Source organism: Xenopus tropicalis, chromosome 9, assembly GCF_000004195.4.
Source record: "Xenopus tropicalis strain Nigerian chromosome 9, UCB_Xtro_10.0, whole genome shotgun sequence".
Lineage (NCBI taxonomy): Eukaryota > Metazoa > Chordata > Amphibia > Anura > Pipidae > Xenopus > Xenopus tropicalis.
Window position 1 is genome coordinate 19,936,422 of NC_030685.2, and position 27,030 is coordinate 19,963,451.

The 27,030-nt window shown below is 42.7% G+C and overlaps 1 protein-coding gene across 1 annotated transcript in view; it reads right to left on the reverse strand.

Annotated features, from left to right (window-relative positions):
• Window positions 1-1,507: 1,507 nt before the first annotated feature.
• Window positions 1,508-27,030, reverse strand: part of lcmt1 (leucine carboxyl methyltransferase 1) — a 28,368-nt gene continuing 2,845 nt past the window's right edge. Inside the window, 9 exon segments of the mRNA NM_001016033.2 lie at window positions 1,508-1,694; window positions 1,897-1,994; window positions 4,170-4,261; window positions 8,374-8,475; window positions 10,470-10,590; window positions 11,688-11,790; window positions 21,100-21,161; window positions 21,966-22,042; window positions 25,524-25,645. Of these exon segments, the coding sequence (NP_001016033.1) occupies window positions 1,672-1,694; window positions 1,897-1,994; window positions 4,170-4,261; window positions 8,374-8,475; window positions 10,470-10,590; window positions 11,688-11,790; window positions 21,100-21,161; window positions 21,966-22,042; window positions 25,524-25,645 (800 nt within the window). The 3' untranslated portion in view covers window positions 1,508-1,671.

Consider the following 27,030-nt stretch of genomic DNA (forward strand, 5'->3'; position numbering starts at 1 on the left):
TCCAATAGCCCAGCCAGGACTTTAACCATAAATATTTACATTATTCTCTAAAATACTTGAGGTTTTGAATGGGGAGGCACGGCTCTTCCCAGTCTCCTAAACTGAAGTCACGCTGATATTTATATCCCCTTACTCCCCAGAGGCTCGCCAAGCTACTTCAGAGCAATAACCAAAAGCAGCCAATCAGCAGTTAGCATCGATCCGTCTAGTGCAGTTACACAATTGGTTGCCATCGGTTACTGCACTGTTGTTCTTTAGCACCTGTGTTCTTGCTTATGCTTTTAAAATTGACATTCTGTTACAGGTTGGGTGCAGGTTAAGATTCTTGTTACATGGCAGCATAGAAACTGTGTGTCCGCATCACAACTGATTAAAACTGAGCCCTGTAGCATGAGTATCTGTGCCCAATATAGCCTCACATTCTGCTAATGTTTTCATGATTTGCGACAGCCCTAATCTCAGCTTCTCAGTAGCAGCCCCAAAGCACACTGAGCATGTGCAGTGCCACTGACACACAAAAGATGGCCTGACAGGATCCAAGATTGGGAGCTGTCCTGTATAACAGGCCTTTTTTCCTTGTTCCTTTGTACAGCCCTGGAACTCCACTGCAACTTGTAATATTTACCATAGGGGGTGCACTACGTACTATATAAATGGTGAACTTTGACTTCGGAAAGCAAAACCCTTCCCCTGACCCCATTACTTACCTGGGTTTGGCTCTGAGAGTCCTTCCTCCATTGCTGCCCAAACTGTGACATTGTGGAGAGTAGTAATCAGCACCAAGCCTTGTGATTAATTAGAAGTAGTGCAGGTTCCCCAATGGCCACTTTCCATCGGCACATCCAGGTACAGAAGAACAGGAACAGCACCTCTTGTCTTTGTAGATTAAAATGCCTTTATTGCAAAGTTTTTTGGGGCAAACAACAACAGCAGCAACGTTTCAGGTCACATAAGACCTTTTATCAAGCTAAAAGGTGCTGTGTGTAATTGCCAATTAGCTTGATAAAAGGTCTTATGTGACCTGAAATGTTGCTGCTGTTTGCAATAAATTTTTATCTACAAAGACAAGAGGTACTGTTCCTGTTCTTCTGTACCAAACTGTGACATTGGCCTTGGGAGGAGGGCAATACCTATATAGGCTGGAGCACCATGTCTTTGCCTCAACCCCTAACCCGACATCGTATTCAGCAGCAATGAAGAAGGCATGTAGGAGCCCGACACAGGGCCATAGCAGAACACAAGCGCTATGTATGCATAGTGCTACATATATTTATATTTAAAGCGACAGTGACGCCTCTAGAAATGATTCTTATGGCAACTCCTATTTAGATATATTAATGCAAATATGCAGTCAAGAAATTTGGAGTTTGCACAATGAGCAGTGCATATGGTAAACGTATGTAGGGAAGGCCACACCATATGCATATATCTATACATGACTAATAGAAGACTTGGAGAGAGTAAAGATCATACCGAAGAAGCAATCTCCCCAAAGTTGCAAAGTAACTTTTTTTTATTTAAAATGCAACAGTCACCCAGTGTAACCATTGGCACCCATTTGATCTGTTCCGATATTGTACCTCCAGGTACAGGCAACTTTCTCTGTGGATTCTTCATGCTCCTCCTGGGCTGGACATTGTGTAGCTCCGCCTGCAGGGATGCGGCAGGCATTCAAAAAGTGATCCCAGCAAGACCTGTTGGGAAAATAAGGTGACAATTGTAGCACTATATTTCCTTTGTATTCCGGGGGAGGGGGTTGTTTTGCATTGTGCAGTACTGACGGCCAGGAGGCACTGCCACTGATTTTCTTCAGCACTGCCCCCTGCCTGCCAGAGGCACTGTTACAAGATCTATAGGGAGCATTTAACAAAGCAACATCTGAAACAAAGGTCTTACCCAGACCAAGAGAATCTTTTGTAGCCCAACTGATGCAGTAATGTAGCAGCAACTGTTCCAAGAGCTCCTTCTCATCTAAGAACTCCAGCTTCTCAATCCTGTGGGCAAAAGATACATCTTAAATGTGGGTTTCATGACCCAACTGTATCAGTGCTGGCTGGTATCATTAGGAAATGTAGGCACGCGTGTGAATGGGAAGAGGGGATTTCTACTATGTACAAATACTATAGTCACAGTCTGCTTTTCTTTTGCCTTTGCCTTAAAGGGGTTGTTCACCTTTGAATTCATTTTTTGTATAATGTAGAGAGTAATATTTTTTTATAGTATTTTTTAATTATTGGCCTGGTGGGGGGGCTGTTTGAGCCTTTGTGTATTTTATTTGCCAGGACCTAACCTCCTGTACCTCTGGATGGGGTCTATTTCTACCCAATCCATCCTGCCTCTCTATTGCACCCCCTATTTCCACTTATTATCCCAATCTCTTCAGAGCCCTGTTAACCAACTAGTAACAATAAACTATGGAGAGTTCAGGGTCTATTATCTGGGAGCACGGCCAAGTTTTTCTTTCTGAGGCACCATGTGACCTGCACCAAATCATGAGATTTCCATGTAAACGACACTGACAAATAAAATGTTGACTTGCTGTCTAGTTATACGGTGATATATATGTGTGTGTGTATTTACTCTGTAGGAATGCAATTACTTGCTGTATTTACCAGAGTCTTGTGGATTTCAAACAGCATCACTTGTGATTCATTTCCCAAAGTGGAAATCTCAGAACTGTCTCTTTAACATAAGGCAACAGGGAGCTTAATAATAGGATTCACCCCTGACAGAAGCACCAGAATACTAAAGGGTGCAATAAGGCCTTTGCTCTTAGGAGCAAACTGCCAGTGGGTGCAAGGTAGCCCTATCCTTACAGCTGCCATAGGGTAGGTACTAAGTACAGGTCCCCCTTGTTTCCCACCTGCCGGCCCTCCCTAAAGGTGGGCATACACTGGCAGATTTAAGCCACCGACTGAGGTCCTATAGACCAGATTCAGCATATCTGCCCATGTATGGGAACCCCCCTATAGACCTACACGACCAATATCTGGCTGAATATTAGGCAGGTTTAATCGACAGCTCCTATTCCCATCATTGTAAATTGATTGTTTGGCCCAAGGGCCAATAAGCGGATCTTATAGTGTATGGCCACCTTAACGTATGCAGCTAGTTCCTGCCCTCATATATACAACCCTCCTAGCACTGTATTTATCCGGGGACCTGTGGCAGTCCATCTACGAGTAGGACAGGGCCCAAATATGCCTTCCCATTAATGATATAACGACTGATAAGTTATTGGTTTAGTCTGCAGTGTGCCACTTGTACATTACCAGACACTGTTTGCTTATCCTTCCTTTAACGGCTACACTGAAAAAACAGACAAAGAGTGACCTTGCCGACATTTCCGCTTTCACTGTTTGGGCAAATAAACCCTTAGAGACAGCAGACGGGAATATGTAAAACTTCCCGTTCTGTACTAATATCTACAGTTAGTACTAGTGGTTGTATATATAGTGTATGTATGTGAGTGTATAGATTGGTAGGTGTGGGTTAAGTGTGCTGGGTTTACTTGGATGGGTTGAACTTGATGGACACTGGTCTTTTTTCAACCCTATGTAACTATGTAACTATGTAACTATGTAAACAGTTCCTCTGAAAACCACAGCAAGGTTAACAGACAAACCTCATAGTGTCATTCTGTATCAGCAAATGGGCATTGTGGCTCTGGGTCTATACATTGTACAGCAGGGATTCTACCAGATTCCTCTATGGCCCCTGGTTATTAGATTATGGCCAAGCAAAGGCTTGACGTCCACTGGTTGAAGGCCCATGCTCTACAGCAGTGCTTCCCAAACTGTGGGGCCCCCCAGGGAGATCTTGGAGGACAAGCAGGAATGGCGCCACCTGAAGGCCACTATGGGTAACAATTAGAGTGAATGGCTATTTGCTCTCTTAGATACAGCTGAAAGCCCATGAGGGATGCCAATTAAGGTGAGCTTTGGAGAGAATATGTTTTTGCGGAAACTGACTGGTGCACCAATATTTTACTATAGCTTACACACTGCATGACCTAAGAGCCACGTTGAACCTTTAAAGGGTGCCCTGGCCACAGGTTCAAGTGGGGCTTGCACAGATTAAAAACTTGAGGACCATTGCTGTAGGGGTATATTAATGGTCCAAGCTCCATATGGAGTGATTGTGTTTGGCACAAATGGAAAGCTCAGCACCTCATTACATCTTCTTGGGGTAAGTTGCTGTAGACTTTCATCATGTTCCAGGCATCTGCTGACTCCCAGCCAGTGGACAGCAATCGCTCGGTCTGCAAAGGAAAAGCCAATGAAGGATGAAGAAATAAAAAAAAAAAAAAAATGCCCAAACACAGCCTGAGCTAGTGTGGCTCTCAGCAAACAGTTTATATATTGCCCAACAAATCTCTCTGCACTGTCCAAGGGCAGCCCTTTGCATAGAGTTTATATACTGCGTATTGCCTTCTGCACACAATTTATCCACTGCCTGGGAGTCTCTCCTGGCACACAAGTTATGCACTCTCTCCGCACACACACTATATCCCATGCCAATAAATTCCTCTCTGCGCCCAACTGCCACAGTCCAAGAGTGGCTCTCTGCACACAATAAACAAGCTGCTAGAGAATGGCCAAGTGCCATTGGCACTGGATAACCAATCACAAGAAGGAGAAAGCCAAATAGCTTTTTTTATTCCTTTGTAATGCTGATGGCTTAAAGTGCTCCTGACTGTATAATTCTGTGCCCACCTATACACCTGCCAATGGCAGCCTTCACTGGATATGTTTAGGGAGAGAAGCTGCTGGCATGAAAGGGTTGGGCGATCTCTCCGACAAAGGCAACAGGTCTTTGCTCTATTCCATGTTACTGTGATTGCAGTAAATTACTCTGCAGCTCCACAGCAATCCCAGCATATATATATATTTATACACACGAGTGTAAACATTTTGTTAGAGCCGTTACAGGTTTACCTATTACATTTAATGACTGCCATAAACGCACAGCCTTTTTATTATGGCTTGTGCATTGCTATTTATACAAGGGGTGGTGGATTATGCAAGAGGTACGGGAGGGAGAGGAGAGTTTGCAGGAGAAGTGAAGTTGCTCTCTGCCTGCCCCTAATCATTTTTGGATTGGCTGGATACCAAATCTCAACAAACCAAACCCATATATGTGTAATGGATTGGGTTGGGTGAAGGGGAGCAGTAGGAAAGGTGCCTTCCCACATACCTGCTGGCTAGAGAAATAAGATTCCTCTGTGCCTTTTGCTTTAATATTTCAAACTATTACACTGGGTCTCTTTCAACTGGGCAGGTTAGAAATTTCCATTGGCCGAATACCAAAAGGGTCCACGGATGGCATCCTAATCCAAAGGCTCTGTGTCTGCTCCCTATGTGATCCTAGCGTTGGCCAAGATCTAAATAGCCGGGTAAGCCCCATTTGGTAAAATCAGGAAAATGGGCAGGCCTACATATTTACATATTCTTTATACATTATACAGAAGTGGTACAGTCCAAATCTGGTTATACACCTAAAGAACCACTTGTTTGGTGACGTCACCTTTCAGGTCTGGACTGAGATTCAAAACAGACCCTGGCATTTCAAGTACATGGTGGCCCAAATAGCCCCCCCACCAGCCCAATAAATAGTGACTGTCGATGGCATCTTACAGCAGCCCCTCTGGCATTTGCCAGAACCCACAGATTGCCAGTCCGGGCTTGATATCAACCAGAGGGTGCAATGCTGACATTTTTGGCATCTTCTGCTGCTGGGGAGCTGCAATGCCCTATGGGTGGCTGAGAAGAGTTCAATAGCAACCAGGCCTGGGATACAAAATAGGCATTCCAAGTACACAGAGGCCCAAACAGCCCCCCCCAGCCCAATAAATAGTGACTGTCGATGGCATCTTACAGCAGCCCCTCTGGCATTTGCCAGGATCCACAGATTGCCAGGCCGGCCTGACAACCACAAGGTGGGCCAAATCAAGCTGATTCAAACCCCCAGGCCAACTATCTGATCATAACAGGGGTGCATGCAGGCCTGTTGGGAGACAGCATAACAGCCTAATGTGTTTTTCATTTTCATGCTAGATATATGGCCAATTCCCAGCCAAACAGACGGCCTTATTAGCCCTATAGTCATTGGCCAAGAAACTGAACACAATGTGGGCCTCACAACTCAAATGCCATGAATGTTTTTGTTCCTTATGGCAGCTGCGAATGCAGATAGAAATATCAGAGCAGTAAAGTTTCTATTGTATTGTATCCAGTAACTTATTACAATAAAAGACTAGCTGCCCCATGGGAATGAACCTAAACAATAAAGGTAAAGTTAACATATTGATCCAGCCCTGGAGAAAAAAAAGAACTAAAGCTGAAAAGAAATCTTAGGAAACCATGTCGATGAAGACCTTAACCTTTATTTTTTAAACCACACAATAAAGATAAAAGATTATTTTGTTTCAGTTAATATATAAAAACTCTGTTCTGAGGTCAGGGTAACAGTGCCAAACATTTAAAGGGCCTCTGTACTTCCTTTAGTTATTTCCCACTGGCAAAACTAAGGTGTCACTGTATAATTATTTCATTCTTGCTTCTACTGCTGACCCACAGGTTTATTACCCGCCATAGATGCCACAGGGGGCAAGGGCTAAAAAGCAACCGGTAACAGAGTATGTCTGGCAGTGGCACAAGTTCCTCCTACAAAAAAAAACCTCTTTAACAGTCTGGGCATCTGAAGGGCAATTCTAAGATGTATTTATATGAAATTATTTTAGGACGAGGTCGACAGGGGTATAGCACTGCACCCTGGAACCACCCCAAGTGTGGCCCATGATCCAGGGACTATGGATGCAGTCTGTCTGGGAGGTGGAGCTTACTCTCTGCACAGCTGCCGTTTCTGCTAACGCTATTGTAACCTCATTGGAAATTGGAATTAGAAGGGTACTTCCATTATAAAATATTGCTTTTTCATAAAAATAATTTGTAACACAAGGCAACCAGAGTTTATATATATATATATATATATATATATATATATTCATTTTTGAAGTGCTTGTTTCTATCAGCTTCACTTTAAGTAGCTTTCCTTATATCTCCCACTCTAATTAATACTATTTAAGCCTCTCTGTGCTACAGTACTGTATATATAAACAAAACCCAGAGCATCACTGTGGTTGCTATGTATTTCTCCTTTACTATTTATTCATTTTTAAAATATATACAGGGTTGTGTACAATCAAGAACATGTGAAGTGCAATCTGGCATTTGTTTTTTGCAATTTGCACACTGCGTTCTGCACTGTGTAAATGGCCACAGGTCTCTGCTCATTCCAAGAGTCAGCAGTGGCAGGCAGGGGAAGGCACCTAAAAATCCCCCTACAAGCTCCTAACTTGTGCTTTTGAATTCAGAATTGCAAGTTAGGGAGCATCAGCAGGCTCACCCCACATTAGGGTCCTGTACAGGCAGAAATTTAAGGGCAGCCGGTCCAGACTGGCAATCTGTGAGTTCTGGCAAATACCAGAGGGGCTGCTGTAAGATGCCATAGACAGTCACTATTTATTGGGCTGGTGGGGGGGCTGTTTGGGCCTCTGTGTACTTGAAATGCCAGGGCCTATTTTGTATCAGCTCTAACAGTTAATAGGGTGGTCCCCCAAATACTCAGCGCTTCTTGGTGGAGTTCTTTGAAACCAAATCTTCAGTATAGTAGAAACTGTGTGATCGTGTGCTGCCTCCTCATAAGAACAACCCTCCCTTTTTAGATGGGTCTCAGATGTATGTAATCGTGTTGATGGAAGCGCATGGAATTAGAGAAAAACAAAAGCAAAACTAGTGCAATACGTACAAAACTTTCTTTGTGACTAAAACGCTAAAAGATTTTTAGCGTTCTAATTTGGTGCAAAATGTGCAAATATATTAAGTGAATCGGACAATCAAAAGTGCTTATATATCAGCCCAATGCAGTGTATCACACCCACACGATGTGTCCAAAGTAAATGCTCACCAGATTTAATTAAAATAAGAGCATGTAGAGAAGTCAATTCGGCTATTGATTGCAGTGCATCCTTAGTCCTCAGAGTATATGGAATGAAGAGGAATCGAAAATAGTATAAAATCGTTTAATATGTAAAATAAAGCCCCTGCACAATGCAGGCTACTTACAGTGTGAAGCAGTATATCAGACACAACAACAGGGCTCTGCTGTGCCCCCTGACACTACTCTCTGAGTGTGGTTGCAGAGAGCAGCATTCCCAGGAGTACCAACACTCTTGCACTTACATGTATGGGATGAATACATGACCCCTACACTATCATGTGAGCAGAGATCATCAAAAACACCGCAGAGCTTTGTAAGTTTACTGCAAATGACAGAATTAGGGACATCGCTGCTTAATGTGATGACACTGACCTGTGACTCTAATGACTGGCAAGCGTCTACCCCGGCGAGATTACACTGCCTCCGCTGAAGGTTCTCCACCATTATTTGGCCGAAGCGATCCATCATGTTTACCTGCAAAGTGTTCAATTAGAACAATAAGGGCCTGGGCCTTGTTTCTGCCATAAACGTACCAACAAGTTAACAGCGTCACACACAAACATCCACTGACTAATAACAAAAAATTAAAATTCAACAAAAATGCATACTATACCAATTGTAAAATCCCAGTGCTACATGGTCTCCATGTTCTGCCCTTCCTACAGATTTCATGCCATTGGGCAGTTCACCAGAGAAGGTGTGAAGTTCAGGAGTCATTTCCCTTATTTATCCTCAATTATAATCTATACATAATTCAGGGCCACACAGTAGCCTTGCATCAGGTACATACCAGTTACCTAAACTGTGTTGTTAAAGAGGTGTATAATAGGTCAAGAAGCAAATGTTGCAATAAAGTAAACACTTTTAACCTTGCACAAACCTATTAGGTTACCCATAACGCCATGCGTGACTTAACCTAATGGAACCTACATAATAGTTAACATACCCCACTCAAAACCACTGCTTCTCTTAATTGGATACACAAGCAGCTTATAATAATTCATATTACCTTTAAAGTGCATATAAGTGTAGGTCAAAGGTGTGTAGTAGTGCAAATAGTAAAAAGGTGCCAAATAACACTAAAAAAATGTATCATACTTCTTCTAAAAATCACTAACCCTGACAAGGAAATTTTATTTTCCCTTTAAAACTCTATTTCCAAATGGATGTAAGGAATGGCTTCAATTCAAACCTAATATTCATACCTATTGGAACCACAGTATTTAATACTAACATCGACTTAGACTCCAGTCTTAACAATATTGTTGGTAATTTGTTATGGTATGCATTTTTGTAGCAATTGTATTTTGTAGAAGTTTTTTGTAACCAATAAATGTTTGTGTGTGACAGTTAAATTGTTAGTTAGTGTAATATTGCATATTCAGGACCTAAGCAGTGAAGCACGCACAATAGATGGCTTTTTATCTTTGAATTAATTAATCGTTTCGTACGATATTCGGTGCGTGTATGGCAAGTCGCCCGATATCGCAGGAGGCTGCTAATATCAGTCGACTCGCCAATCGGGCGGGTTAGAAGATTTTGATCGGGCGCCATTGAAGGCTATGAATCTATGTTCAGGGCTGAATCGGCAGAAGGAGATAGAAATCCTACTGTTTCTACCTTCATATCTGACGATTCAGCCCTGAACGTCAGTGGAGGGTTGGAACGATCAGTCACATGAAAGATCAAAAATCGGCTGCCTTTAGCCTACAATGAAAGACTTAGCCTACAGACTTAGCCTACAGACTTAGCCTACAGACTTAGCCTACAGACTTAGCCTACAGACTTAGCCTACAGACTTAGCCTACAGACTTAGCCTACAGACTTAGCCTACAGACTTAGCCTACAGACTTAGCCTACAGACTTAGCCTACAGACTTAGCCTACAGACTTAGCCTACAGACTTAGCCTACAGACTTAGCCTACAGACCTTAGCCTACAGACTTAGCCTACAGACTTAGCCTACAGACTTAGCCTACAGACTTAGCCTACAGACTTAGCCTACAGACTTAGCCTACAGACTTAGCCTACAGACTTAGCCTACAGACTTAGCCTACAGACTTAGCCTACAGACTTAGCCTACAGACTTAGCCTACAGACTTAGCCTACAGACTTAGCCTACAGACTTAGCCTACAGACTTAGCCTACAGACTTAGCCTACAGACTTAGCCTACAGACTTAGCCTACAGACTTAGCCTACAGACTTAGCCTACAGACTTAGCCTACAGACTTAGCCTACAGACTTAGCCTACAGACTTAGCCTACAGACTTAGCCTACAGACTTAGCCTACAGACTTAGCCTACAGACTTAGCCTACAGTAAATATGGTTCTTAAAGCCGCCCTCTCATGCGTTCGACTATGTTTATATCCAATGAAATGTACTTAAGTAAGTAGAAAATTCTCAGTTAAGCATCTAGCTGCATTCTTTTAAGCATACTAGATATACAAAGTATATATCCCAAAGTTACCTGTTCATAGTTAATAAACATGGCTGTGGTAAACGTGTTTGTTGCCCACTGTAAGAGACTTGCTGACTGCTCGGGAGTCATATACACCAGTACACACTCTGTGACAAGAAGCGTTGGCAGCCTGGAAAACAAGGAGAATAATATTTAGGTCTTGCCAGGGACTAAAAAATATGCTCATTAGCTGGTCTCTGGCTGGGAACAAGGCACTGTAGATGCAGGTCCAGACTGGGATTCAAAATAGGCCCTGGCAGAAGCTCAAATAGTGCCCACCAGCCCAATAAATAGTCTATGGCATCTTACAGCAGCATCTCTGGCATTTGCTAGAAAGCTTACTCTGTCCAGGCCCTTTCCCCCTGGTGGCATTACTCCCCCAGCCCAGCTTCTCTGAGGTTTCAAAAATCAAGAGTACATAGAGCTCCGGTGATTGAGGTAGAATTCTTACCCGTAGTAGTAAAGGGTCCGGGTGCCGATGCCACAGACCTTCAGCTTCAGGGAGCCAATAATGGGAAATCAAGAAAAACAGGCAGGCACTCCGGATAAATAAAGCGTTATTGGTAGCTCAACAAGTTATGGTAAAATCATTATACAGTTATATAGTTTATTTAAACTTACACATAATGCTATAAAGCCTTACGCATTTCGTACCTAGATGGGTACTTAGTCATAAGCTAATGACTTAGTCATTAGGTACATAAGGCATTATAGCATTATGTGTAAGTGTAAATACACTATAATGATTTTACCATAACTTGTTGAGCTACCAAAAACGCTTTATTTATCCGGAGTGCCTGCCTATTTTTCTCTGAGGTTTCTCAACCACTGGCCTAACCGCATCTGATGCTGGTATGCAGCTTTCTTTTATAAACTACCTCCTGCCCCATTTCCCTCTGGTCATGTCAGAGATGGGCAGGTCAGAAGTGGGTTTATAAGTCATGTAAGCATGGCGGGTCAGGCTGGGTCGGTTTAGGATCAGGTGGGGGTCGACAATATGTCGACCCACACATTAAGGCACGGTAGATACAGGTCCAGATGCAGGTCTAGCAGCTGACTGTTGACTGTGATATCACCACCGGCCCACTCCCCAACATCCTAGGTCCCTCTCAAGCACCGAAGGATTGGGGATCCCAGGCCACCTCCTCCTAGCGCACACACTGGTACGTACCACTACCTACAAGAACACGGTAGGAAAACAATGTTTATCATAAGCAGACACCTTACTGTGGGTCCAGGCTCATCTTCTTCAGCTTCTCTTCCATATCTTTCGGGTTTCTAAGATCCGCCCCTATTATGGAGTATCTGGCCGAATCCAAACTGTGGGCATCTGAGAGGGAAATCAAACAGGGGTCTTATAATAATTTAACAAACAAGGGTGATGGAATACAAATAGGACTGGAGGGCCCTGCTCACAAGAGCTTACAAGCTGGATACTAACCATATCCATTTAAAGCAGAAGGAAAGGTCAAATCATTAAAGGTTTCAAGCTGTTTCAATCCCCAATGATTCCAGTGGCATATTTTCTGCCCCAGGCCCGGTGCTCTGGCCCAGGGTTAGTGCCACGTCACCATGTTGTTCCGGTGTCTCAGGCAAACCCTGTGCCGCCCTAGGTAGTACAGAAATTCATCTGTGATAAAGGATAAATGGAACAAAATGGCCGTGTGGTGCTCACAGCAAATGTAGAAGTAGAAAAAGAAGAGGAGTGCCAGCCCAGGGTAAGAATTAAGCAACTGGAATCACTGGGGAGTGGAGGGGTGCCTAACACCTTGGTTCCCCCCATCATTCTGCCTTTTCTTCTTCTTTAAGTCTACCCAGTAATTCCCAATTGACCATTGTTCATAATTCAACATTTGATAAATCCACCCCTTTAGGGTTTCTAGCCAAAAAAAAATGGAAGATCAAAAAAGCATGGGGGGGGGGGCGCATTATTAATATAACACAATACTGAAGGTTTAAAACGAAGCAATACATTTTGGGCAAAGTGCATGACAAAGTACAGTGTAAGAATTTGCTTCATTCACTGCTATCACATTGCTTTACCATACGTCCATTTAAGAGAAAGGGCAAATCCTGTGGTTTATGAGATGCAATAATGATCAGGGCTCAAAGCCAAAGGGAAGTGAATCATATACATATATCCAGCTACGCTATGCTGTATAGTAGCATCAACTCCATTACAAAGGGGATAATACCATCCCATAATATCCTCTTTTCTATACTCTCACATTTTTCTGCAGCATGGTGCATAGTACAGGGAATGCCTATGCTGCAAAATGAAAGCCTGAGGAAATAATAGGAAACTAAATATATACATTTACTTATTAATATAAATAATGATATCCATGTACATTGTCTCCATTCTTTGCAGTTTTATTTTTTTTTTCAGTTGTTGAGAGATTTTTTTAAATTTTGCTCAGCTTTCTTGTATCAACAACTCAGCTATGCAGGCTCCAGAGGGCCAAAATAGGCCCTTGCATTATCAAGTACACACAGCCCCCCACCAGCCCAATAGTAACTGTCTATGGCATCTTACCAGGGGTGGGCCAAGCCAACTGGGTACCCTAGGTAACCTGGTCGGCCACCTTGCCCCTGCCGTCAAGGGGGGGGGCACGAAATGACAAGCAGTGGGGACAATAATAAGGGAGTGTCGACTAGGGGTAGGCAGGAGAGGTACCTGCCTGGCGTCCCCCCAACGTTGTGCCCTAGGCAGGTGCTTCTTCTGCCTACCCCTAGGTCCAGCCCTGCAACTTACAGCAGCCCCTCTGGCATTTGCGAGAACCCACAGATTGCATCAGTTTTTAGTGGGGTCTGTCTCAATGACATTTATAGGAAACAAACTCTTAGGAACGCGACTGCAGGGCAAAGGCTGACAATCCTGCATCCTTTACAACCTTGTAATAAATAAAGAAGTGCATAACAAGTTCATTTTTTATATTTGCCATTCAAGTACAGTGATAATTAAGGGAATATGAGCACCCTTATAGAAACTACACAGGTTGTAAGATACTAGTGAGGATAAAGCTCAAGGTAATGTGCACAAAGTGCTCCCCGAGCAATCATACACAGATTCCGGTGTAGTCCTAATAGATTACAGTGTTTATTGTCCCCATTTCAGGACCTTGGTCCCTGGAGAAAGCCACACCCCACACTGACTACAACTTAGAGTCCCCATAATGTGTGTCTTGCACAAAGTAGGTGTTGAGATACCGTTTCCAAAGTTGATTTCTCAATGGTTTTTCACCCCTGTACAATACAGGTATAGGACCCATTATCCAGAATGCTCGGGACCAAGGGTATTCCGGATAAGGGGTCTTTCCGTAATTTGGAGAGAGAAAGAGGATATGTCATCACCCTAGAACTCTTGGCGAGTTGCTAAATTTCACATAGAAATTCTGTTAGTTTTACTCTCTTTCATTCCAGTTTATGTCCTGCTCTATGCACAGCAGAGATTAAGGTTCACATCCCCTTTATGGGTAGAATTCAGTTGAACTTGCTTTAAAAACAGAATTATATGAACAGTGATGTTCACGATTCCCCCGCCAACCACTATGTGACTATTCATGCAAATAAACCACAAACGAAGAGGATTGAGACAGATGGGAAAACTTCTGTTTTCATGTGTGAAACAGAGAACAGGATCTGAGAGACAGCTACACTAGTCAGTAACGGTGCATTGCCCTCTGGAACCCACAGTAATGATAAAATAACCTCCTAAAGCAGTACTGTAATGACTGTAAGCAGACTTTAGCTCCCATTTGTTGTATTGGTTGCTGGTTAGCCCAGCTTGTAGGTCAGTAGGCACAAGATTTATGAAGGATGTCTATTTGGAAAGCCCTGGAAGTCCAGTTCTGATGTCTGTCTGTTCTCCTAGAAACTCTTGGAAGCCCAACTTAAAGTTCAGTTGGTGTGATGTTTAGGGAGAATGTCTATTTGTTCTCCTAGATACTTCTAGTAAAGCGCTCCAGGTGTCCGGCGTCCCTCTGTTGGTCCGCAGAAGAAAGTTCTGGGGCCCCAAACCAAAGGGAGTTCCCTCGCTCACTGAAGAGTGCGTTCACACCAGCAGTCCCCAGGGCTCCTTTCTCACAGACGGTGATACTCCTGGAATACCAGCTTAGAGTTCAGCTTATGTGAGATTGATGGCGGATGTCTATTTGTTCTCCTTCAAACTCCTGGAAGCCCAGCTTGAAGTTTAGTTGGTGAAAGGTTTAGGACGGATGACTATTTGTACTTCTAGATACTCCTGGCAGCCCAGCTTGAAGTTTAGTTGGTAAGAGGTTTAGGAAGGATGACTATTTGTTCTTCTAGATACTTCTGGAACCCCAGCTTGAAGTTTAGTTGGTGAGAGGTTTAGGAAGGATGACTTTTTGTACTTCTAGATACTCCTGGAAGCCCAGCTTGAAGTTTAGTTGGTAAGAGGTTTAGGAAGGATGTCTATTTGTTCTTCTAGATACTCCTGGAAGCCCAGCTTGAAGTTTAGTTGGTAAGAGGTTTAGGAAGGATGACTATTTGTTCTTCTAGATACTTTTGGAACCCCAGCTTGAAGTTAAGTTGGTGAGTGGTTTAGGAAGGATGACTATTTGTACTTCTAGATACTCCTGGAAGCCCAGCTTGAAGTTTAGTTGGTAAGAGGTTTAGGAAGGATGTCTATTTGTTCTTCTAGATACTCCTGGAAGCCCAGCTTGAAGTTTAGTTGGTAAGAGGTTTAGGAAGCATTTCTATTTGTTCTTCTAGATACTTCTGGAACCCCAGCTTGAAGTTTAGTTGGTAAGAGGTTTAGGAAGGATGTCTATTTGTTCTTCTAAATACTTCTGGAACCCCAGCTTGAAGTTAAGTTGGTGAGCGGTTTAGGAAGGATGACTTTTTGTTCTTCTAGATACTCCTGGAAGCCCAGCTTGAAGTTCATTTTGTGTGAGATTTAGGGGCGAACACATATTTTCTGCTCTTGAAACTATTGCTAAAAGAATAATTCAGTATTGCTTTTGTATACAGTATATGTAACCTTACCATGAGCTACAGGGGGCACTGAACCCCAATAGTCAAAAAATAGTGCAGTACAGGAGCATATCTCCCCATCAAATCGATTTTATATAAAGTGAGTATAATCGCTCATTCCTTCAAACAAACCATTGTATTTAATGGACCAGCCTGGGGTTTTTGCTTGAGAACTGAAGTAAAATCCCCCCCTGATTTTTCCGAGAATGTGCCAGCTTCAAAGAATATTATCTCAAATATAATCCTAATAAAAGATTTTAGGGGAAAGAGTCTTCTCGAGAAAGAGGAAGATGAGAAAAAGTTTACAAATGGGAAATAAATGGAACCACGTGTTCTTTTAGTTCTACTAAAAAAGAAATTATTTTCAGTCATTCCAAGCACCTTAAATGTTTCTCTATATATGATGGGGGGAAAAGAAAGGACTAAACTGTCCAAACAGAGACCAACTTATACCCATTAGAGGCGGAGCAATTACATACTCTCCTTTTGGACTGTTTGGGATCAAATTGTCCTTTATTTTTGTATTAGTTAAAGGAGAAGAAAAGGCTAGTAAAGAGTTAATCTCAAGCTGCAGGCATACCTTCAGTTGTCTCAATAGTGCCCTTAAGTCTCCCCATATTTCTCAGAATATTGATCAGAAGCCGCATAGGAAAAAAACCACTGAGCTGTGTAAAGAAAGTTCCCATAATGCCTCACTGCACAGACACCCAGATCAAGTGAACATGCTCAGTTAGTAAGACTATGAGTCAGCTTCCTGCTGATTGGCTCAGATCCACATTCCTAAGGGGGGGAGTGAGTTCTTAGCATTCTTGAGGGAGGGGGAGCAGGAAAGAGCAGAGAACAGAAAGCTGCGTGTCTCTGGCACAGGAATTACAGACACAAGAAATCTTTTTACAAAGAACTCAGTGCTTATGGCTGTAGTTACATAGACCTTTCTGATAAAGCTTACTTAGTTTTTACCTTTCCTTCTCCTTTAAAGATCTATCAGAGGTGAGCTCAAAAGCATCTACCAGTTCTTATCACTTAGAAAAATTGTCTCTAAACCTGGGGAATGTGTCAATGCAATTAAACCCTCCTTGAATAATGGACTCTTATCTGTAACCCAAAAAAAAACTTACAACAAAAGGGGTAAAAAGAGGGGGTTGTTTATACAGAGCTCTAGTTAAACTAAATCATTACAGGAGTGAAAGCAAAACAATGCTCTGTTAATTCTTTACATACTTCTTTAATTCTTTAAGTATGTAGGGGTGGAGCCAGAGCATAACTGGGTGTGGTCAAAAGATCAGGGTGTAAATAAAAGACTCCTAGAAATTGCCTTCAGGTAGCTGACATCTCAGGGGTGCTTGGTGTCACCTACCTAAATGATATAACCCGGGCCAGTTCCAAAAGACTTACTTTGCCCATTTATGTCACCTCTATGTTTTTTGTTATTTTATTTAGCAAAATAACAAAAATTATCAAATATTTATAATTTCCTGGTTCCTGTGAGGCAGATAATCAAAATACCAGTGCACAGATAACCCCTCCCTGCATAATGGACTTCTGTAAGCCAAAAAAGTTGTAACCAATGGGTAAAAAGGGGGGGGGGGGTTGTTTATACAGAGCACAAGTTAAAGCAAAACAATGCTCTGTTACTGCTTTATCACTGTCACAGTGCCCAATCTTTAAAAGCAACAGAGATACCTTTATTAGCACAGGAGGTTTTTTAAGATGTTTTTTTAACTCCCTCTCTGCAGTGTGTGTTATCTGTTTAACGCATTACAACATACAGTATGATGAAAGTTGGGAGCAAGATCCAGATAAGGGGCAGCTCCGAAGGTCCCGCAACCACGCAGTCAATGAAATTTACTTTGTTGGGAGGTGCAGATAACGAAAATATTTTCATTCACATTGACATTTGGATAATAAGGACTCTATGGAAAATAGCAAGTAATCTTTCTGGCACAGTACCGGTGACCCTCACCAATATGGTGTAGCACAAAGTCAGAACAACACTGATCCTTTAGGGCAGTCATTCTTTGTGTGCCAAAAGATGGATTTGCTTTATTCCATTTGTGCAGCCGCCTATCCCAGAGCGATGGTATTGTTCATTGCACCAATGCAGGTTACTGACTCATTTTTGCCCACTTATATAATATCAATGCTGCACTATTGCCAAGAACTGCAGCCTTGCTCTGCCTTTAGCAGAGATGGAGAATTCAGACTGCTGGCTAAGTTCTAGCCATAATAAGTTAACAGAAGGTGAACTATGCCTTTAATGTTATTGCCTTTTAGGCAATGCCAGATGGGGCTGATTTTCTCTTCAGGTCGAGAATCCCCTTGTATGGGGCCCCCCAAAGGACCTTCTCAATTGGTCAGGTGTCGATTGGACAGGTTTGATTTACCTGTTGGATCAGGGACCGCATTGGCTCATTGATGCAGTCCTTGCTCTGATGGCTCCTATACCGATATAGTCTGATATCGGCCACTTTAGATCCGCTGATCTGGCGACCTGCCAAACAAGCGGATCTTAAAGGAACAGTAACACCAAAAAATGAAAGAGCTTTAAAGTAATAAAAATATAATGCACTGTTGCCCTGCACTGGTAAAACTGGTGTGTTTGCTACAGTAACACTACTATTATTTATATAATAAGCTGCTGTGTAGCCATGGGGGCAGCCATTCAAGCTGGAAAAAAGGAGAAAAGGCACAGGTTACATAGCAGATAACAGATAAGCTCTGTAGAATACAATAGTGTTTTATCTGTTATCTGCTATGTGCCTGTGCCTTTTCTCCTTTGAATGGCTGCCCCCATGGCTACACAGCAGCTTATTTATATAAATTAAAGTAGTCTTTCTGAAGTAAACACACAACTTTTACCAGTGCAGGGCAGCAGCACATTATATTTTAGTTACTTTTATACACTTTCATTTTTTGGTGTTACTGTTCCTTTAATGTGTATGGAGACCTTAAGCCTAAAGGTGGCCGTACACGGGCCGATTGTAGCTGCCGATATCGGTCCCTTGGACCAATTCGGCAGCTTATTGGCCCGCGTAGGGGTAGGAACGAGGGGCAGGAACAAGGGGCATGCCCGATCGATATCTGGCCTGAAATTGGGCAGATATCGATCGGGGAGGTTAAAAGATTAAGTCGGATCGGGGACCGCATCGGCTCGTTGATTCGGTCCCCGAACCAACTGCGCCCATTGCTCCCGCTATAATTCAATTATTTGGCCCCAGGGCCAAACAATCAAATTAGCCTACATTTTACCGATATCACCCTCCCGTAGGTGGGGATGTCGGGAGAAGATCCGCTCGCTTGGCACCTTTAGAGTCGGAAGGGTAATGAAACTGCCCAAACACAAGCATATCTCTGTAAGTTGTCCCAGAAACCAATAATCAGATCATAGATTGGGGTCTATTTGAAATGAATGGCCATCAATGTCCCAATGCAGTCCTCACCCAGCAAGATCTTCAAACCAGCATGATAGATATCTGGCCAATTTTTAGGCAGATCTTTATTGATGATGTGTGGCCATCTTAACCAAGAAAAGTTAGTCAGTCACCAATAATACACAGCACTGCTGCTTCCAGTTAATAAAAAGTGTACCCTAAACACCTATATTATTATGGTAGGTGATAAAGGCACAGCCAAAACCAATATAACTTCCATGTAAGGATAAACTGTGTTCCAAAAGATATAATTTACAATATTTGGGGGAAAAGTTAACAATATGGGTGGTAGACTGGTGTAGCCTGCAGCAGCCGCCATGGAGGAGATGCAATCAAAGTGTCAATGTTGACAATAGATAATAAGCTTCCTGTATGTATTCCAGAAGCCACAGCTCGGCTGCAATAGATTGGTATGTAAATCTGAAAGTAACCTCCAAGAAAATGTGAATGGCAAAGCACTGGGAAACGCGGTGGGTGCAAATTGTAATTGTAAATTAAATAACGTCATGAATTTGGCATGGTTGTGAAATAATAACAAAATTGTTGAATAGTTTAAATGTATTTCTAATCAGAAATTCTTAGGTATGTGCCCACTTGGTGCAGCTTGAGCTTATTGGTTACAGAGCTAAATGGGGGCATTTCACATGTACTTTTACTCTTAGGTAGCAATGGCTCATAAACTGTGGGGCTGAACCCCCCAACCATGGGTGAAATGGAGCAGGGGCAGGAAAGGCTTAACCTGAATGTCAGTTAGGTAAGATTTGGGGCAAATGCCCGTTTGTTCTAGATGATATACCTGAAACCCAATTAGAAAGGCCAGTTAGGGGGGATTTGGGGTGAGTGGTTATTTGTGCCCTGGGTACCCCTGGAACTATAGCAGGATGACTGTTACCCCAATGTTTCTATATATCTGTAACCTTGTTATGGGCTAAGGGGGCCCAGCCTGAAGGCCAGTTAGGGGGGAATTTGGGGTGAGTGCTTATTTGTACCCTGGGTACCCCTGGAACTATAGCAGGGTGACTGTTACCCCAATGTTTCTATATATCTGTAACCTTGTTATGGGCTAAGGGGGCCCAGCCTGAAGGCCAGTTAGGGGGGAATTTGGGGTGAGTGCTTATTTGTGCCCTGGGTACCCCTGGAACTATAGCAGGGTGACTGTTACCCCAATGTTTCTATATATCTGTAACCTTGTTATGGGCTAAGGGGGCCCAGCCTGAAGGCCAGTTAGGGGGGGATTTGGGGTGAGTGCTTATTTGTGCCCTGGGTACCCCTGGAACTATAGCAGGGTGACTGTTACCCCAATGTTTCTATATATCTGTAACCTTGTTATGGGCTAAGGGGGCCCAGCCTGAAGGCCAGTTAGGGGGAGATTTGGGGTAAGTGCTTATTTGTACCCTGGGTACCCCTGGAACTATAGCAGGGTGACTGTTACCCCAATGTTTCTATATATCTGTAACCTTGTTATGGGCTAAGGGGGCCCAGCCTGAAGGCCAGTTAGGGGGGGATTTGGGGTGAGTGCTTATTTGTGCCCTGGGTACCCCTGGAACTATAGCAGGGTGACTGTTACCCCAATGTTTCTATATATCTGTAACCTTGTTATGGGCTAAGGGGGCCCAGCCTGAAGGCCAGTTAGGGGGGGATTTGGGGTGAGTGCTTATTTGTACCCTGGGTACCCCTGGAACTATAGCAGGGTGACTGTTACCCCAATGTTTCTATATATCTGTAACCTTGTTATGGGCTAAGGGGGCCCAGCCTGAAGGCCAGTTAGGGGGGGATTTGGGGTGAGTGCTTATTTGTGCCCTGTGAGGCTGTTTGGCCTCTAAATATTTGGAATGCTAGGGCTTCTTTTGACTCTAAGTCCAAACTTGATGGCCACTGCATGGAAATACTGTACATGATTTAAGATAAGTAACAGAAATAATAAGCAGAGAGGGTTGTGAGATGTTACAGCTGATGGAACTCTTCTGAAAAGAAGTCACCTCTTATCCCCTAACCCCTTTTTACAAGGGCACTTAAAATGTATTATTCCCAGAACTTAAGGGGGGGGGGGCCCTAAATATATTTTGCTGGGGGGGGGCAGTAACTCCTAGCTACGCCAATGCAGTTAAAGCAATACACTATGCGCATGAGTGTTGTCACTTCCCCCCTTTTATGCTGCATATAAATTCCGCAGGAGAGAAACATACGTCAGAAATATCACATGGTGAACTCACCCAGCAATAAAGACTCCCCAGAATGGGTTTCCATTATCGGCTTGGATAGTGGAGGTTTAGACCTGTAGAACATAAAGGGTTAAGGGTCAATATTTTTACAGCCTTGGCTATATACATGGTGAACAAGCAAGTGCTCATAAAGGGGCAGATTTATCAAAATGTGAGTTTAGAGGTTAATATATAAAATCTCACCCCAGTTTTATTCATTCCTATAGGATTTTTAGAAGTGCATGGCGAACTCTAACTTTCACCCACTAATAAATATGCTTCCAAAAATCTCATAGGAATGACTAGAACATGGGTGAGTTTTTATGTACTAAAGGGGACCTGTCACCCCCACATAAAAAAAATCCTTGCATATTGCACCACTCTATGCCTTAGATGCCAACTACGGTGGGCGACATCGAGTAAATTCGATAGTTTGGCCCGTCGGGGGTGCCCATACACGGGCAGATAAACTGTGGAATCAGTCTGAAGGACCCAAATCGGGCCACCAAATATGGTCACTGTTAGTTTTCTTATGTTTCACATCAGGAAGACGGTTGCTTTTACTTTTTCCTTCTAAAATGACAAGCCCTGATTTATACCCAGCCTCTTCTTGAGATGCCATTGTACCTATCATATTGTGCCAAGGCAAGCAATAACACAGCAGGGCAGTATTTTCTTTATAGGCACCTAAGGGCCTGGGCACTGGCAGCTAGATCCAGCAGTGGGGCAGGAGGGAGGGGGCACCCCACCCTTCTAATAGGAACACATGCATATGTCCTGATTGGAGAGGAAAGGGGGTGAGGGGGCAGTAGGCTGGAGCCAAGTGCTTGGCTGTTAATGGAACCCAATGAGGCTAATGAAAAAGCTAAAGAACTTACTTTATATTGTACAGCTTTCTGGCCACTATGGCAGGAAAGTCCACTTCAAAATATTTTTTCGGAAGGAGATTTTCATCCTGGGAAGAGAACCAAACAATCAAATTATTACGGCGGGTATAGGCAATGTCGGTCTGGGACCACATAAACGAGCCGATGCTGTCCCCGACCCGACTAGATTTTTTAACCTGCCCGATCGAATATCTGGCCGATTTCAGGCCAGATATCGGTCGGGCAGGCCCGTCGGTAGTGCCCATACACAGGCCGATCAGCTGCCGAATCGGTCTAAGGGACCAATATCTGCAGCTAGAATCAGCCCGTGTATGGGGACCTTAAGGGCTATTCATAGAGCAGTGACGTAAACATAATAGGGGTCATTTACTGGGGGAACAAGTGCGCTCCCCTTAGTCCTTATGTAACAAGTGCTTGTGCCCAGCGGATGCAAAAAAAAAATTCACCCAGAATTATACTGATCAAAAACTTCATTATAAATGCAAAATAATTGATCAATGAGAATGCTGATTCCCAGCACTGTGTCAGCCATCTTGCTGGTACCTTACATATAGAGATAGTTATGTCATTTTTTCCATGCATTATATGGCACAGGAATCAGACATGGGGATAAAGGGACAGACTTGTTCAGTGCTGGGAAACTTGGCTTAATGCTCCCAACTCCAATTGCAGGAACAGAGAACAGGGAGCCGGATTTACACAGATCAGCTGGGATTCTCATTGGAGGATTTCTTGGAAAGTTTTAGAAACATTTAATTTGCAATATTGCTTTAAAAATACAACTCTGATGTTGCTGGACTACAGCTCCCAGCATGCCTGTACCTTCATTATATGTTACATTATTCTGGGATTTGTAGTCCAGCAACAGCTGAGTAAGGTTTGGTTGAGCCGTGCAGTACAGCAGGGTTTACATTCCCTTTAAAGGGGACAGAAACCCCAAGATATACTTTCTTCCAACTGTAATTTTCTGAAACTTTCCAATATACATTAATGACACATTTTCCTAGTATTTGTAAATATAACTGCTACCTAAATCAGGATCTGAAAATTGACTGCAAGTGTGGGAAACCCCTCTAATTGTGAGCCTATAACTACCGCACAGTCTTATTCCCCTGAGACAAGGGTCAGCTTTCCTTTCCTCCATATCAATACGGAAATTCTTATCTCAAGGAAAATATGTGAGTGTTTGGGCAGCCCTTTATCTCAGCTGGTTTATACAGGCAACTCGGCCCAGTTTTATGGGAATGGAAAAAATATCTGTCATTCTCGATAGTCTGACGAGGAGCCCAGCGTCTCATTAAAGATGGAGTGGAAATACTCACACTTTGAGAGGATGACCTATGTATGGCTTATCTCCCATGCAGCCCTGCAGATAACCCTTTACTTGCTCGTTTACTAACGTAGGTGAATATTTGCTCCAGTGTTGCGACCTGTAGCGACCAATCAGATGCCATCAATGGGCTGGCTGCCTTGTTACTCTGAGATACTACAATACAACGGATCCATTTGTGCCTGGTTTCATTTTTTCCAGTAAACATTAGGATTTCCATGCCAGCCCACATTGTTGGGTAACTGGGTAATTGCCATCTTTTACCACATTCATTTTTATATATTTTTAATGCAAAAAGTATCAGTATATATTTATTATATATTTATATAGCCTGTGTATTATATAAATTGGTCAGCTTGCCACTTTAATACCGGCCTTATATTGAATCCAAAACCTGTATGGCTAATTAGCAACTAATTTAGATGCATGCTGCAGACTGAACTGATTTATGTGCAGCTATGAGTCTTAATTAATTGCTAACAAGACGTGCAGAATCTGGATTCAATATGTGGCTAGTATTATAGGGGTGAGGTGGCAACCCATCTAGTCAGAACCGACTCCTACAGCCTGCATGACCATTGGAACTGTATAGTTTACATAATGCTGGGCACCCCTGTGCAGAAAAAGCACACCCTCAACTGGCAAAATACCCATCATAGAGGCAATATATAATAACAAATAGATTTGCCTCTGGCTGACTGAAGCGGAACAACTGAATTACCCTTGAGAGACTCAGTAAGCCTTTAGTGGTGACAGAGCTACTAGTAGCAGTTACTTTTTTATGGCTACTAAACACCAGAAAATCCCCTTCCATAGACAATACTGAGAATTGCTTCTGCTAAAACACACGTAGAGACAGTTATCAGTAAATGATCAGCATTGCCTATTTTAGTAGCCGTGACAAGTAGCTGCTACTAGTAGCTCCGTGTGTCTTCACCCTTAGTGGTGATTGAGAAGTAGATTACCGTTACCCCCTCACACACATACAGGGTAAAACCAGTTGCTTTATTATAGGGAGGCTGCCACCAGTAAGAGCTACCTCACAGAGACTGCCTTGGTTTAGAATTGCAAGCTTAGGCATTGCTGCCATCTACTGGCCCAAAGATATATTACACCTTTTGTATGGCTTGAAGCATCCTGTACTGAATACCAAGATTCAATGAACAATGCTCTCCATGCATGAGCATATTTACCTTATAGGCACTCAGGGGCCTGTGCCTAGGGCAGCAGATTTAGGGGAAGGCCCGTGGGTGCCTATACGTTAAAAAAGAAAAAACAAATCTTCCCTGGCACTGTGCTGGATACTTGCCTACTAAATCCAGCAGTGGAGGTGAAAGGGTGGAGGATAGAGGGTACTTCACAGGCCAAGGAGTGACATCATGCACTACGGTCCTGGGGTAGCCCTGGACCAAAATGCAGCCCTGTGCCGATGAACCAGCTCCATAGCAAGAACCGATCAAGAGAAGTTGGAACAGCAAATACAATAAAGAGCCACAATGCAAACAACTACACTATAGTGAGGCTCCTAAGGATCCCTCAGCAGCCAAATCAGTTTAAATGTGGACCTCTGGTGAACAGCACAACAAAGATTTAATATGGATATGGAAAAAAATTTAATTCTAAGCAACTTTCCAATATCACCATATCCACTATTTTCGGATTTGGCCAAACCCTGAATCCTCTGTAAAAGATTCAGCCGAATACTGAACTGAATCTGGATTCGGTGTATCCCCAATATATTCATTCCACCTTTTCCCTTTTTTATTCCAAGTTATTGGTAAATATAATTGCTATTGCAATAAGCAGCCTCTCCCTGGCTGTTTATATACTTTGCATTGCTGGTTTTGACTCTTGAAACAATTTCAGAAGTGATACACTGTCAGAAAGAGTCAGACCCAGAGAGTAGTAAGGGATTAACAAATACTACCTTCAACAGCAATTATGCTTATAGATTTAAAAAAATCACTGAAATTGTTTTTTCATTAGGCACAAAAAAATGTTGTCCTATAAATGCTGCACTAATTGGTCACATTGTTTGGGTGTGCTCCCCACAGCATAATGTATGCAGGGGGTTAATAAAGTTAGCAGCTTAATTCTGCAGTGAAGTTGCTCCTTGGACCTTGTACATGAGGATAACCGTTACATAAAGTCTTGTTAATGACAACACAACTCTATAGAGTTTTTTTTCTGTGCAGCAAAAAATAGACAAAGGACAATACCTTTAATCTCCAGAAGGTTGTGTCTAGTCCAGCACCCAGATTAATGATCTGACAGTTACACTCGGTCTTCCTCAGGAATGCCTTCAGCAACAAATGAACCCCTTGCACCCGCGCATAGTACCCTAATTAACAAAAGAATGCATAATTTATATCCTGCAGGCTAAAATCAGAAAATCAGGGTTCCTTACTTTCCTATAACACATGAGAAACGTTATCTGAGGGTTCTTATGTTTTTTTCTAACCAGAACATCAGATCGCCCTCTTTTCTTTCTCCTGACAATTTCCTTGACTACATCACTGTATGAAATTGACCAGCAGGTGGTGCTGTTGTAACAAAATTCATTCAAATTAACAGCACACCCTTAATATCCTCAATACTTGGGAAAAAAATAACAAATGTAAATTGCAAAAGTGCTTAGATAGTACTCTTATCAATTTTACATTCACTTATTTTAAAGGTTTACTTATCATTTAATAGCTTTGAAGCAGAATAAAAAAAAATGTGAATTGCAAAAGTACTTAGAAGAGTGCTCTGAGCAATTTAACATTCATTTGTTTACATTTCTTTTAAGAGAATTAACTGAATTACTCACCTGGAGACTATCGCAGTGTAAAAGTATATGCAATACTAAAAGTAACTGTATAGTTACTAGCTAGTCTAGTCTGGTTTATTCTGTATTTTAGACTAGAGAAACAGTTCGTAAATGTAGCAGTATGACCGATAAAAGCTGCCAACTCTTACCCAGGTTTAAAAATCTCGACCTTGCCCAAAGGACATTCATAAGCCCTTGTGTATAATTCATTGGCCTACTTTCCAAGCAGTTGGCCAATATGGCAAACTCTCCTAACAAGGGTATCTAGCAATGTTTGGCCAATTTACACTGCTGTCCCATCTACTGATCAGTAGGTGGAGTCTGTGCTTTCCTATAATAGTGTTAAAACCACCACTTGGCGTCATTTCCGGCTTTGGTGTGCCAGTGCCATTTGCTCCATATTGTTATGGCGCAACTGCCCTGAGGTAACTGACACAGACCGCAGTGGGAACCCTGAAGCTACTGCCTGGTTTAGAGGTGTCGGTAGCAACAGAGTATCCCCTGTACCGATAGGTGCAACTACATTCAATTCCGAAGAACCTAGCGATGCCAAGTGCAACTATACGGAAGAGCAAGGAGTGCCTTTGAAATGCCATTAATTAATAGGATGAAGAAATTTGCACAATTGTGTCTTTACCTTCCATGTCAGGAAGAAGAAATGGATGAAAAAAAGAAGAAAAGAAAATAAGAAAGAGGAGAGAAGAAGTTAAAAAAAAACTAGTAGGAAAAAAAGAAGAAAGGAGGAGAAGATGAGGGTAAAATTAAGTACAGGTATAAGATTTGTTATCCAGAAAGCTCGGGACCTGGGGTTTTCTGGATAAGGATCTGTCTGTAATTTGGATCTCCATACCTTAAGCCTTCTAAATACCGTATATACTCGAGTATAAGCCGATCCGAATATAAGCCGAGGTACC